Consider the following 15,729-nt stretch of genomic DNA (forward strand, 5'->3'; position numbering starts at 1 on the left):
CTCCTTTTTTATTTTGTTTTATCAGAGATGGGTGTTCCACTGCAGTTAGAGAAGCTGGATTTGGAGAAGTCTTTAAAGGACCTTTCCATACTTGAAACCAGTCTAAAGATTGTAGCTATTTGAATTCAGCAAAATAACCCAATATAGTCCAATAGTCCATAATAGTAGTGGGTTATCAACAGAACTGGTGATTGTCAAGAAGTTGTTGGCTTGAGCCTTTTACAGCTCAGCATACTAATATGGCATGACCTTTTATACCTCACGGTTATACTTTTCTGCTGGATGGTTAAGTCCAAGTTAAAGCAAGATGTATATAACTAAAAACGTAACTTTGGTATCTAACAAGGTCAGTCAAATCTCCTCAGGATTTAAGCTAGAACCATGTATAGCACCTTGTAGATCTTTTGTCAGTGTCAGTCATGTGGATGAATCATGGCCATTGCTTGACCAATTTGTTCTCTGTGAAAGCCTGAGAGAATGTTTTCTCTCTAGGTGACTCTTCTTAGGCACACTATGTATCATGGAGAAAGAGATACACTTCTATAGTGAAAATATTGTATTTACATTATTCATGTGTCCATGGACAAAGCACCTGAATGAATACCACTGGTAATGTAGTTTAGAATATTCCCACAATGGAAATAAACTTGAAAGAGATGAACTCAGTATCCTTCCTCCTTTCTATGCTCTGCAGGTTCCTGACCATAAAAATCCGGAAGTTTAGCAGACTCCAGCTCAACCAAATAACCAAATGAATGTCACCAGTCATGGACAAACGGACCTCACATGACTCCTAACAACGCATAGCAGGAGGAAATGGTCAGAGTCAAATATCTTGTTACAGCAACAGAAAATGGCTCAATAGATTACATAATTTTCTGGATCTCCCATGTTAATATGTAGTCTGGTCCAGTGGCTCAAATACTTGCCATGTGTTAAGAGATGTCTAATTTATCTCCAGTCAGAATTTCCTGCCCTCGGTTCTGCGTTCATCCACCAAGCTACCTATTTAATACCAACTCTTGGACAGTACAGAGGCCTTTGCGCCTCTCAGTGGCCCACCACCAACAGAGGACAGCGTGCATGCAGAGCTTACTCAAGTTCAGGGAAGCCTGCAAATAACAGCGCCTTGGAGCGCACAAGCGAACACCAGTGCGTTTAAGTTCATCATACAAACAGAAGAAAATTATATTGGTGGAAATATGATGTTTGTCATGTGAAATAGCATCCGTAATCACATCCATGCCCACAACAATGTGAAGAAACTGCAGACATTTCAAAGCCATTCTTTCCATTATGTGTTTGCATGTTTTGTTCCAAGCCAGAGCTCCCTATGCAGTAACATATGATTAGCAGGAAACCCAAAAAAGGTAAAGAGAAAAAAAACCACTGAAAAAATCCTAAAATTGGGATAAGTGCATCCATTATACAGTTTGTAAAGAGAGATGGCCACTGTCTAATTTAGCAGTGGAGTGTCTTGTTCTAGCTCAGAAGAGCTCACTTTTCCGTGAGTCTAACTGTTCTCCCAGTTCTGCATCTGCCACTCTAGTGACCCTGGTCCGCTCTGCCTTCATAATTCTCCGGGCAAGATCCAGCCTCAATCTCTGCAGTTGTATCCTTTCTATACTTAGAGATGTGGGACTCCTGAGAACTTTGATAATGAGACCCTTATATTTTTTTCTTATTTTACTTTTTTATTTTATTGCCACTCTAGCAACTGAATTTAGGACTCCATGTGTGCTAGCCAAGTCCTCCACCACTCAGCTAAGCCTGTAGCCCCTAAGTAAACTTTGTCCATGCCAGTCTGCACCCCACCATGTCACCCAGGGACTCAGGAGTTCCTGCAGCACCACAAGTGTCCAGCAGGGGGCTGGTATATGCATTTGTTCTCACATCAGCATTTGTGATGTCAGAGACAAGCACACTGGGTGACCCTCAGTAAAGGTACGAGTAAAGGTGTTCATGAACAAGTCCATAGAGTAATGAGTTTTGTTCTGATTGGGAAGGTCAAGTTAGGAGCCTTCCAACTGTTTACTTGTAGGCTGTAGCTTTTGGGCTAATTCCATGAGGCAGATATATCATAGCTAACTAGTGAATCTGTAGTAGGCATGGGGTGTGATTGCACAGCTGAGACATTGTGCAGCTATGACGTTGCATCAGGAGTCTGTGAAGGTGTGCTTGCCGAAGGTGGTGGACATTCGTGTGGAATAGTTAGAGGTGCTGCAGTTCTTACATGACTGCAAAGTTCCGAGGGCCCTTGGTTAGGACCTGAGAGTGGGACAGAGATTTGTCCCTTACAAAAGTGGTTCTCAAACTGTCTAGTCTCGGGACCCCTATAGACTCAAAAGAAGTGAAGATACCATTAGAAATTAAAGTCAGGGGCTGGTGAGATGGCTCAGTGGTCTAAAGCACCTACTTAGAACAAGCTAAGCTAAGCAAAGCACAGGGACCGCGGTTCAATCCCCCAGCACCACATGCCAGCCAGCCCCACCCCCTGGTGGGCTGAGCTGGCCACACACACACACTAAATAAATAAATAAATAAATAAATATTAAAAAAAAAGAAATTAAAGTCATTTGTAAAATATTTTATTCAGTATAATAACAATGTACTACGTTAGCATAATATATTTTTTGTGAAAAATAACAATACTTCCTAAAGAAAAAAGGCAAGAAGAGCACTATTTTACATAGTGTGAAGTAGTATAATACCTTCCATGGTAGAAGAAAGCTAGGCTCTTGGAAGCTACTTTTGCCACACCGTGTAACGCAGGGTCTCTAGCAATGTCACCGTATGTTCATGGGAGAGTGGCGCGGGAAAATAACAGGAGCATTTTTTGGAGTTGTTACAAGTAGTATATTTTCATAAATTTTGTTAAAATTTCTTTTTTTCCATAATTTTATTGAGAAACAAATAGCAATGAGACAGTTTCACATCAAATTGATAGGAGAGTTTCAATAATTAACACATCACATACTGTCTTCCTAGTGGTTATTCGTTGTACAAGATGCAGACATGATATCCTATTTACAAACACTATTAGAACAAATCCCTCTATTCATTGAATTAAGAGACTGTAGATATATATCTATCCTAACCATTTTGAATACACAGATACAAAATGGTCATTCATCTATATCCCCTTTTTTTGTTTAGTTCCATCATTTAAATACTATAGGTGTGTGAACTCAGCAAAATATTCCAAAATAGTCCAGTAGTCCGTAATAGTTTTGGGTCTTCCACTTGACTGGCAATGTCAGAAGTTGTTGACCTGAGTCCCCTACAGCTCAACATAACAACATGACTTTACTTCGTATACTTCAATGAAGAAAGAGCAAGAAGAAGAGCCAGGAAACATGACAGTGGCAAGCCACACTTGTTGCTTGTACTTGTTATATGTACAAGATGGGTAAGGCAATGATCCTGAGAATCTTCAGAAGATTTTTGAATCCAGCAGTTAATTGGAAGGATTCTCACCCTGACTAACTATGTATACTGACACCTGTGAACTAAGCAACTGCACTGAGGATGGCAATTTGTAATAGTAGGTTCATGCTTGGAGTGCCTGTCATTCTGGTCATCTGAATACAGGCTGCTTGTCATGACATGCCAGTTGCTGCCGTGCTATCTCTCAGGTAGGTGGTTGTTTAAAAAGGAAGGGAGTGGTGAACGAAGGCAAGAGACAGGAAAAGGAGTGTTGCAGGACTGTCCTGCTACAATGCTATATATGGTTAGATTTCTGGACTTATGTGTAAACATATATAATTCATAATGCTTAATGCCTATTTTGAAAAAATATTTTAATTTAAAAAATTTTTTCATCATATTCTGTAGGGACTTAAAGTTCAACATATCAATACTTGATGAAAAATACCTGTTCCATGTTATGCCTAAGATGTTTGATATTCAGACAGATAATGAGGTTAAGCTCAACAGCCTAGGTTGTAGGGTAATAACAATAAGCTTCTCTTCTGAGGGGTTAACAACCTAAGTTTGCAGACCAAAATTTAGAGAAAAAGGAGGGCTGCAAGGAAAGTTAACATTTTGGCCCTAGCCTTCCAAGGTCAATTAAGACTCAGAACATATGGGAACTTGTACTGTAACATCATGTAATTCAGTTGTGTCGCAAATTTTCTGATCAAGGAGATTATGGGGCCAAAGAAGAAAGTGATCAATGATGTAGTGTGCCTAATGAGAGTCACATGGAAAGAAAACATTTTCTCAGGCTTTCACAGAAAGCAAATTGGCCAAGCAATGGCCGTGACTCATTCACATGGCTGACACTGACAAAGGATCTACAATCTGAGGTCTGGGTCTCAGAACAAATCCTGAGGGGATTTGACTGACCTTATCAGATCCAAAAGCTACAACTCTTGTTACATAGGTCTTGCTTTATCTTGGTCTTAACCATCCAGCAGAAAAGTATAAAAAATAACTTAGCATTTTGAGAATAGATTTGGCTTTTTTAACTCAAGAAGTGTTAGGACACCCTACAAACTCCTACTCCACACTTTGGGAATACTTATCTAATGTTAAATCTTCAGTAGAAACAAGCTGGCTAGGTCTAATAATGATCAAGAATCTCTCGATGGGGATCTGGCTGATCTGAAGAATTAACACGTCAAAAATAAATGAGCTTGACTATAAAGGACCAAGTACACAGGGAAAGTCCTTGCACACTGAAGAGCCTGGGCAGTGAAGTGGAAAAGCTGGTAGATAAGAGAAATAAACACAATTATGAACTCCGATTCAGGGCAGACACTATCTAGCCTTGGCTGTCCCTCCACAGCCTTACTTCTGTTGGGGTGATTCCTGTCTCATGGAAAAGGGAGAGCCAGGCATTGGTGGTAATGGTAAGGGCCTAACACGCTTTCATAACTAGGATTAACTTCAGTGTTCTGCAGTTGCATCAGTGTCATAAAGAGAAGTACAGGGTGAGCATCCATACCCAGAGTATCCGAAATCTGAAGCTCGTTTAGCACTGACATGGTGTCCCAAGCAAGAAATTTCACACCGTGAAACTCTTTTATTGCATAATTTAAAATAGCGTATAAAAGCACCTTCAGGGTATAAGGCATACATTAAACATACATGAATTTCATATTTACACTTGTGTTTTAGCCTCAGGATATCACATACTGTTTAAATATGTATTTCAATATCTCTTTAAAAATGTTCCAAAAGTGAAACACTTCTGGTCACAAGCACTTCATCTACGGGTTGCTCAACCTGTACATATCAAATCTGTGATAAGATTACTGGTACCACCTATGAACCTAAGGTTACAGGATTGAGGAACTTGTATTTTTAATATCTATAATCACATTTTTATTTTCTATGATAATAAAAAATGTAATAATTCTAAGTTACTTATTTCAGTGCCTGAAGTCAAAATATCTGCAAAATCTTCAATGGTAGCATTTTCCATATCTGTAGCAAAAGCTAGAGTCTTTTCAGAGGCAATAATACTTATAGTGTGTGTAATGACAAATCACAACATAGCTACTGTCAGTATTTGGAAAAGTCTATAGAAAAATAAAGTGCTATTTTTAGCATCAGTAATTAAATAATCTGTGATATTAATAACTGTTGTTAGAGAGATGATTTAATTCCATGAGCATCATATTGCTCTCAGACATTGTATTATGTGTTGTAGCTCAAGAAACAAGTAAAGTTATTTGAATACATCTGTAGCAATATTTCACAGGCTAATGTGGGTTTGTCCGAGATACTGAGGTTATGTGTGAAGTCCGCAGGATCGCAACAGTAGCTGCTGCAGTGGCTGCACCATGGCACCACTGATCCCTCAGTCAGATTTATGTGTGGGAATTAGTGCTGTGTACCAAGGTTGATGTCACATTAGTAGCAATGTTAGCATCTATTTTCATGGTAGGTTTTGTATTCAAGGGTTTGAAATAGGTGGCATTTGCATTAGTATAGGTCATAAAATTAGTAGGTGTCAATAGTAGATGTAGTATTTGTAATACAGAGTTTAAAACAGAAATAAACATATGGCTAGGAGGAATGCGAGGAATTTCATACATGGTCATAGACGTGACAGTATTACTCGTACTGAAACCAGGAGTATTTGAAGATGGAGAAGCAGTCACAACAGGAACAATATTACCAGCGCTGGCAGCACTTGTACATATAGAAAAAAATCAGTCATAAAAGAAAGACGATCATTAACGCTAGGAGCAAGAGTAATGGCCAAACGAGTAATGATTATTGTAACAACACGACTAATGCTTCTACCAGAAGACACAATGGAAGAATTTGTTAGTAGAAATATCAGTGGTAGTGTTAGCAGTATCAGAACTCGTAGTGGTTCGTGTATCAGTAGTGTTCATAGCATCAGTACTTTCTGGGGAAATAATCGAGAGTAGAATCAGCACTAATACTCCTAGGAGAAGTAGTTGGCATTGGAAGTGTATTATTATGGCTCGTGTCATCAGTACCTGTATAAAAGGAAGTGCTAATCAGAGAAGCACTATTACCATGACTGGCATTTGTAGGGAAATCGGTCATGATATTGTGAATTGTAGTAAACGTGTTAATATTAGTTTTATTTGACAAGGAAGGAACAGTGGCACTAGGAAGAATAGTGCTAGTACTAGCAAAAGAAATACATGTGAAAGAAATAGCAGAAAGGGACAATGTAGACGCATTCAGAACTGTAGTACTGGCGGTAGATCCAGCACTATTGGTAAACAACAGTTGTGGCTGTGACAGGCACAGTAGCTTGGCTACTAGCAGTCATAGCACTTGTGGAGCAAAGACTAGCAAAGTCAGCAGCCGTGGTACCAGTAGGTGACATCAATAAAGGAACAGCTGTGATAAGAGGGGCATGAGCATTAGCACTTGTATGAAAGGAACAGCTGTGTATGGAGAAGTGGTGTTGGTTGTGACATCAAGCGGATTTAGGAAAGGAGTGGCTATGACAGTAATCCCACTAGCACTTGCAGAGAAAAAAGTACTTGTATCAGGAGCAGTAGGACTAGTGATAAGTAGAACTTGCTGGGAAATTCATCATGACTGTAGGAAACACTAGCAGTGAACCTAGTAATGTTTATAGTGAGAGGACTATAGCACTAGTGGGGACACCAAAGCCACTTGCTTAGAAAGAAGTGGTCCTGATAAGACCCGAGACACTGAAGCAGGGATACAAGCATCAGGGCAGTAGTACTAGTGGTGATATTACTATTTCTTGGGAAAGGAACGGTACTGATAGTAACAGGAGCACTGGCATTCAAGTGGTAGGAGAAGTAGTGTCCGGGGCAGTAGAATTAGTGGTGACATCAGTGGCATTCATTGGGAAGGGAGTAGTGCTAACAGGAACAGTAGCACTGGTGTCCACAAGAGTGAGGAAAGGGGAAGTAGCAGGGGCAGTTGTATTAGTGGTGACACTGGTAGTATTTGTAGGGAAAGAAAGGGCGCTGACTGGGACAGCAGCACTGGTGCTCACAGCAGCGGGGAAAGGCGTAGTTGTTTCAGGAGAAATAGGGCTCCTGGTGACACCGGTAGTGTTTGTTGGGGAAGAAGTGGTGCTGGTGGCAACAGCAGCAGTAGCGTTCACAGTAGAGGAGAGAGTAGCAGCACCAGGGACGGCAGTGCTAGCGGTGACATTAGTGGTGTTTGTTGGGACAGCAAGGGTGCTGACGGGAACAGTAGTGCTAGAACTTAAAGAGGCAGGGGAAGGAGTAGGATCTGGGGCTGACCTATTAGTGGTCACCTCAGGGGTATTTGTTGGGGAAGGACTGCTGCTCACAGAAACAGAGGCACTGGTGCTCCCAGTAGTAATACTAGGGGCAGTAGTACTAGCAGTGGCATTGGCATTGGTGATAGATGTTGGGAACACAATGGTGCTGTCAGAAACAGTAGCACTGGAATCCACTGTCATAGTGGAAGGAGTCCTTGTACCAAGAGAAATAGGACTAGTGGTGGCATTGGTGGTGTTAGTTGGGAAAGCAACGGTGCTGACAGGAACAGTAGCACTCATGCTTAAAGAGGCAGGGGAAGGAGTAGGATCAGACGAAGTCATATTAGTGGTGAGTTCGGCAGTGTTTGTTGGGAAGGAAATCGTGTTAACAGGAGCAGGAGCGCTGGTGCCCTCGGTAGTGGGGATAAGCGTAGTATCAGGGGCCACAGTACTAGTGGTGGCACTGGTGGTTTTTGCTGGGAAGCTAATGGTGGTGATAGAACCAGTAGCACCAGTGCTTGAAGACGTGGGGGAAGGAGTAGCATTAGACGAAGCTGTGTTAGTGGTGACTTCGGCGCTTTTTGTTGGGGAGGAAACAGTGCTGACAGGAACAGGAGCACTGGTGCTCACAGTAGTGGGGAAAGGAGTCGCATCATGGGTGGTGACATTGGTGGTATATGCTGGGAAAGCAATGGTGCTGAGAGGAACGGTAGCACTGGGATTCACTGTCGTAGGGACAGGAGTAGTTGTACCAGGAGAAACAGGGCTGTTGGTGGCATTGGTGGTGTCTGTTGGGAAGGAAACAGTGCTGACGGGTGCAGAAGCACTGGTGCCCACAGTAGTGGGGACAAGTGTAGTAGCAGGGGCAGTAGTACCAACGGTGGCATTGGTGGTATTTGTTGGGAAGGAAACAGTGCTGATGGGAGCAGTAGCATTAGTGTTTAAAGGAGTGGGGAAAGGTGTGGTACCAGGGGCAGTGGTACTGGTGGCAACACTAGCGGTAGCTGTTGGGAAGGAACCGGAAGTGAAGAGAACAGTAGTGCTGGTGCTCACAGTGGTGGGGAGAGGAGTAGCTACCGCAGAGGCAGAAGTGCTAGTGCTGACATCCGTAGCATCTTGGGGGAAAGGAGCGGTGCTCATAGGAACTGTAGTACCAGTCCTTTCAGTAGTAGGGAAAGGAGTAGTGGTATCAGGAACAATAATGCGAGTAGTTGTGACACCCACATTACTTGTTGCATAGTCTGTAGTTTGGATGGGGGAGAGGGTACTAATGCCAGTGGTAATAGTACTTGTGGTGAAAGGAGCAGTAGTGTAAGGAGAAGTAGCAGTAGTTCTAGTTAAAATAGCACTTGGTGTAGGATGTGTGGATGTGGTGGGGACAGTGGCAGTGACTGTTGTGGTTGTACTACTTGGAGGGGGTGGAATGTTTGTGACAGAAACACTAGCAGCAGTGGTAACATGGGTAGAACTCGCAGAAGGTGTGCTTGTGACCAGAACAGTGGCAGTAGTGTTCGCCGCAGTACCCGCACTACTGGAAGCAGTGACAGTCTCAGCGCTGGTAGCCTCGGGGGTGGATGGAGATGGATGAGTACTCATGGGGCTGACACTCGTCACAGTTGGAGTGGTAACTACTGGCTCACCGTGAATCCAAATAACCTCAGTTAATTTTTCCAGGTTGATGTTCTTGTCGGTTAATTGAATAGTTAGTGTCTGCCAGGAGGGAAAAAAAGGTAAGAATATAATGTTAAAACTTCTTAATTGTTATTTTTAATGCACACTTCAAATTGCAATTTAAAGGCTGGCCAGAGAGCTCACTGGATTAAAGTGCCTGCAAGCAGGAGCGGAGGTTCGATTCCTTGGCCTGTCATACTAGCCCCACCCCAGGGGCACACTGAGACAACAGTTGAGACTGGGCATGGTGGCACACACCTGTAATCCCAGCTCTTGAGAGGCTGTAAACAGGTGTATCACTATGAGTCCAATCTAGTAGTGAGACCCTGAACACCCTGTAGACTCTTCTCTAAAAATAAAAAATAAATAAAAATTGCAATTTAACAAAGAAAAAGTATTCATTTTTTTAAGAGAACAATAGCACTATGAATGTGGTTTTACTGATCATATAAATTATTAACTTGGAGAAATCTTTGGGCATAACCTTATTCTAGAAATCTTTCTTCCCACTTTGTTCAGAACTGCAATGTTCAAACATAGTTATAAACATAGTTACAGTTGTGATTCAGACTTGTGCTTGTTAGAATCTGTTTTCTTTACCATTGGATTTTAACCTTCGTGGCAGCTGGCTGGTTTTGTTCCATGATCATCAGCACCTCATACCCATAGTGCCAGCCCCATAAGAGACATCTGGGGTCCCAGAGAGATTTTCTAAAAGAAGTCACTTGGGGATTTTTCTGCATTGTTTTGAATTAGAAGGAGTTACTTGCAGAAAGTGGTTTTGGCCTCAATATTCCAGTAAAACAGCCATAAATAATTACAAAAGGCCATAGAGAAAGCATTTACTTGGGTCATTTTCTAAAATGCAAATATCACCATGGTGCCCTTTTCACCATTTGGAAACAAAAACTATCACTACCCACTGTCCACGCTTCTAAGCTATTCCCTACAGGTTGATAAACCCATACTGATAACTAGCTTTATGCTCTAAAGCAGAATAGTTTTTCCTTTGTGGTTGCCTTTGGTACTTCCTCTTCTAAAATGCCTCTTCTTTACTCGAATTTGGACAGCAAAAAGCCACAAGAGCCGATCCGCGAGTAGGGTCTTCTATCTAAGTCACTGTACCTCAGTCAACTAAGTGACTTTTGCACTAGAGGTGGGATACATTCACTTGATGATCACCACAGTTTAATGCCAGTTTTCAATTGAAATGACCCATCAATTTGACCGTGGATGTGAATGTTCCAGGAAAGAGGAGGAATCCTTCAGCAAGTTTAGGGGATCACTCTGCCCTTGTTTTGGACTTTGAGTGCAAAAGTGAGTTTTGTTACATAGCTGGGAAACCAGTCTATTCAAACACAGTACAATTTCCTTAGTAAGCACCTGGAGAGGGTGTTACAGAGCACTGTTCTTTGGTCCCTGGACTACAATAGAAAGGTCACCAGAGCTGGGCATGCTACAACACTTTTAGGAGCATATCTATTCGACACTCTGGTAACCTTCCTAATGTGTGTATATCTAAGGTCAATAGCGGTGACAGTATAAACTATCTTATGATTATTAAATGAGACAGGTATGCTTATGGACAGGAGGCTTGGATGCTCCAACATTGGCCAATGACGTGTTCCTCACTGAAGCAGTTATCAATATATGGAATATACCACCCCCTTAGCCCCTACTCTTTCTTAATAATTTTTTTAAAGATTTATTTACTTGGTACAGGGTCTCACTACACAGCTTGGACTCATAGTTATCTTCCTGTCTCAGCCTCCCCAGTGCTGGGATTACACTACCACGCCTGGTTTCAGTGGCTGACACAGTGCTGGGCTGGCGCACAGCATGCAGTACCAGGAATCAAACACAGGTCCTTGTGCTTGCCACGCAGGTGCTTAGACCACTAAGCTATCTCCCTGGCCCCCCTTGCCCCTACTCTTATTGTAAGGATCATGTATGATACAACATCAGAGGGGCACCATAATAACACTAAGGACAAACTGGCCAAGTAACTGTTGATTCATATCGGTTAAATTAACAGAAAACTCCTAACACATAAAGAAAAGTCACCACAAATGCCATACTTGTGACCCAGTGGGAAGTTACTAAGCTGCTCACCCACCCAGTGAAGCCAGCGAAGTGAGACCCTTTCTTTCATTAGTGGGCCAATCTGACAGACTCCCTCAGGACTGTGCCCCCCTCAGCTATTCTCCCCAAGCTGAAGCCCCTTGCCAGTTTCCTCTGCCTTCTCAAGCTTCCCCGTGTATCCTGTACCAACGGTACTCTGTGCAGCCATACCTGATGGGACAGGTCATTCTTCAAGTTGGTCTCTATGAATTGCTGGTTGTCATAGGTGAAAACGACTTGGGTCACATAAGTAGAGTTCATACCCCAAACTTTAATATATCCAACTTTCAGAGGGTTTGAGTCACTTAAATACTTATTGTGTATGACTTGGATTTTCAAGATATTCTGTAAAGAATTTGTAGAGAGAAAAAAATAATGAATTTTTAAATAGACCATATTCCACATTAAAATGCAGTAGTATCAAACATTTTTGTAGTACTGATTTGTTCTTTCTTTCCTTCCTTCCTTCCTTTCTCCTTTGCAGCATAAGAGATACTCAGGGTCATTATACTACACGATAATTTCAGGCCATTTTCTTTTTTAAATTTTGAGACAGAGTTTTGCTAAGTTAATAAATTGTCCAGACTGGGCTCAGATTTTTCAATCTCTCTCCCTCAATCTCAAGAAACTGGAAACATGTACCACCATACCTGGCTCTGTTTTCATTTTTAATTGCAGTTTAAATTTTAATTAGACACTTCTTAAGTATTTATTTTCTGAGTATCTGCTACAATAATTTTGATGATGTCAAAATAGATCTTGGTATAAGAAATATAAAAGCTATTTTGTGTATATTTATTACTAATTTTTACAATAATTTTGAAAAGAAAGTGATATTGTCTCTGCTTCACAGAGAAGCTCATGGCCACAGAGCTAAAAGACACAGATAGGGTAGAACTATGATGCACATATGTGAACTGCCCCACTTAATACAGGATGACAAAAAGAGTACGCAACCAGATCTTAGATAAGAACAGTTCACAGTGATATATGTACTTACATAAATTATGACCAGTTTAAGTTTCAAGCTAAGGGTTATAATAAGGGAGAAATTGCAAGATACCACTCAAAGACTAAATGAAAATGATAGTGAAATGCGTTGTGGTTTGAAGAGAAAGAAAAAAAGTCACTGTGGGAAGAGGACTTGGTAAGGACAAAGAACTTCAGTAGCCCCAGGAGGATGGGTAGGATATAAAAGGTGACATGAAGGAGACAGGGAGTGCTGCAGGGATCCAGGGGTCTGAGGCTCACCCCAAGTTCCACGCTGTTCTCTCTGGCCCTTTGTAAACACAAGTGGGACCAGCTACGTGTGTACAATGCAACAATCAAGAAATCTACACAATAAGAAAAAGAGATCCTCCCAGCAGAGAAGAGTTAGAGACATCCCAACTCTCATGGCGTCAGGAGTTAGGGAAAATGTTCAAGTGCTGCTCATCTCTGAAGAATTAACACATCATTTTTGGCTGATTGAACAGGCAGGACGAAGGGAAAATCAAGATGAAGGAATATAACTTGAAAGTACATTAGGACTAATTCTTCCTCATTTAGTAGTTGATTAACAAATCTTCTGCAATTTTGCAAGCTGTTTACTAACCCAAAACTGGATAAGATGAGGGACTCTTTACACTACAGAAACCAGCAAATGCTGCAGCTCCAGTCCCATCCTCACCAGCTGGCTTAGCAGTCAGGGTGATGCTGAGTGTGACCCCACAGAAAGCTGGAAGCTTCCTTTCCTCTCAGGCCTCCACTCTTTAGAGGGAAGGAAGCAACTCACCAAACATCACAGAAGTAGTGATACATCTGTCACTAATTTGAAATAAAGAAAAAATAGAAACTTGGGGTCAGAAATTATTTAAGGGTGATCTAATGTTTTATAACAAAGAAATAGATTAAACAGGAAAGTGTATTTCCTAAAGTGAGTACTTAGAAATAGAACAAAACTCCAGGGTTTATAGATCAACAGCTTCATTTATAAATAATAACTCAAGAGGAAAAATAAGTAAAGTCTTATAGTCAACTATTCATTAATAAGAGATAAAGCTCAGATGTAATTTGTAAACTGCTGCATTTAGTTTCAAATAAGCAAGTGGAGTACAGAAAAAACATGACCTGGTACTTTCATGTCTATGACAATGATTCCAAGGCATTAGCTGACTATGAAATTTGTATGTCCCAAACATCTGGCATTTGTGTATAAAAACTTAAAGCTGTGAAGCACCCACAACATATAAGAAAGTCATGCCAAAAAAGTATAGACATTATCAAAGTTCATGCCATCATGTAGGAATACAATACAAACCATGTATGCAACTAAAATTTTTCCAGTAATGATATTTTTAAAAGTAAACAGAAGAAATTAATTTAAAGATATATTACATTTAACCAAAAAATTCTAAAATATTATTTCAGTGTATTAAATATAAAAATGGGTGTGGGGTATTTTACAATCTTTTTTCAAAGTAACTAAGTATTTCAAAATAGGATAGTCATACTAGTAAGAATTCATTAGCTAATGTAGCTCATGGGTGGTATACTGGATAGTGAAGATATAAATTATGATCTCAACCCTGGGCACTATGTTTTAGGAGAAATCTATATTAAATGGCATTCAATAGAGTGAGCACATCTAGGAACCAGGACATATATAAAGCAGTCTAGAGGCGGATAATTCTAAAAAGTTAGCCTAGAGGTAGATAATTTTAAAAAGAGAAAGCAAAAGTGATATATAATAGACAATATTTGAAACACCACTATAGAATAGAAAACAATAGATTTTTGCTACAATAGTTCCTATATCAAGTCAATGGCTAACAACCTAAACACAAGAAGACTGCAGGTTTGCCAGAGAATGATCCCCTAGCTTTCTTGTTAGAATTGTAGATTATATACATGGACTCATTGAACATGCATGGTATATTGGTTGCATCGTGATCCTCCATCATTCATTCTTCTCCATTCACATCTTTTTCTGTGTAATTTTTACTCTCTGGATGAGATGGCCTGTCCCTACTGTGCCTCTGGGCTTGGCCCTATGACTCTACTTTGCCAATGGGAATTAGGCAACTTGGTGCAAGAAGTGATTTTTAAAAGTATTGAGGTATTGGACTAGAGAGATAGTTCAGTGGACTAAAGCACTTGCTTAGCCAAGTGCACGGACCATGGTCCGATCTCCGGCACCATATGCTGTGCCAGCCCAGCCCTCAGGGCAGGCTGATTGGCCAGAGTCCAGGCGTGATGACACATGCCTATAATCCCAGTGTTGGGGTGGCTGAAAGCAGGAGGATTAACCCAAGTCTGAGCTGCATAGTGAGCCCCTGCAACAACCAAATACATTTTAAAAAGTCCAGTATTGAGATATTTATTTCCACTTTTCCCCGCTTCAGTAATCATGAAATGTTATGCTCAGGCCTCCCTATGATTTCATTTTCGATCATCCTTAACCAAGTAAATACATATGTAAGTGAATAACAGCAAGACAATTCAAGCAGACTAACAGACTGAGGCTGACACTTCATACATGAGAACCAGTCAAAATGAGACAGACCTAGTTTAGGCCATTGACAAATGCAGAATTTAAATGTTTATTATTGGTTGCATGCCACTGTGTCATCCGGCTTTGCTGCATGTTGGAGAGTTTCTTCCTTGGAAATGTCATGAATTTAAGAGTCCATTTTCCTTGTTTTTTCTCCTTTTTCTTTTTTTTTTTCCCCTTCCCTTCCCTTTTCTTTCCTTCCCTTCCCCCCATGGGTTATTGAATAATTGTTAAAATAGGACTGTTTCTTCCTTACCTTACTGTCAACAAACCTGAACTAGAGAAGTAAAAGCAGGATTGACCTGCCATTAAGATGAAAGGTATTATAGTTATATAGTTCAATCATATAAATGTATAATTTTTAATGAATTGGAAAATAATTTATAAAACTAAGTAGTCTACCTGAGATGCTGTAAAGCTGGCCAGGAAGTAGTTTCCATTTTCATAGGTATCTGAAAGAAAGAAAATAAATAACCACCTACTCATTGTTTTAATTATAGCAGATAATCTCATATACAATCATAAGACATTTTACAGGGTTACAGTCACTGACAAGGATATCCATCACCTCCCTGAGAAGCATTAAAGATAGTAGCTGAGCACTTGCCAAATATACGTATTACTCTGAGCTGGATCACTGACATACATATACAAAGAAGGAAAAAGAAAAAGAAAAACAAGAGGAAACAGAAGGAGGAGGAGAAGG

General features: G+C 40.7%; 1 protein-coding gene across 1 annotated transcript in view; it reads right to left on the minus strand.

Annotated features, from left to right (window-relative positions):
- Positions 1–4,500: 4,500 nt before the first annotated feature.
- Positions 4,501–15,729, minus strand: part of Mgam2 (maltase-glucoamylase 2 (putative)) — a 108,360-nt gene continuing 97,131 nt past the window's right edge. The window contains 7 exon segments of the mRNA XM_023712752.1: positions 4,501–4,605; positions 5,844–6,072; positions 6,256–6,369; positions 6,371–6,613; positions 7,251–9,409; positions 11,663–11,836; positions 15,426–15,475. Coding sequence (XP_023568520.1) covers positions 4,501–4,605; positions 5,844–6,072; positions 6,256–6,369; positions 6,371–6,613; positions 7,251–9,409; positions 11,663–11,836; positions 15,426–15,475 — 3,074 coding nt within the window.

The sequence above is a fragment of the Octodon degus genome, unplaced genomic scaffold (genome assembly GCF_000260255.1).
Source record: "Octodon degus isolate 3935 unplaced genomic scaffold, OctDeg1.0 scaffold00027, whole genome shotgun sequence".
Taxonomy (NCBI): Eukaryota; Metazoa; Chordata; class Mammalia; order Rodentia; family Octodontidae; genus Octodon; species Octodon degus.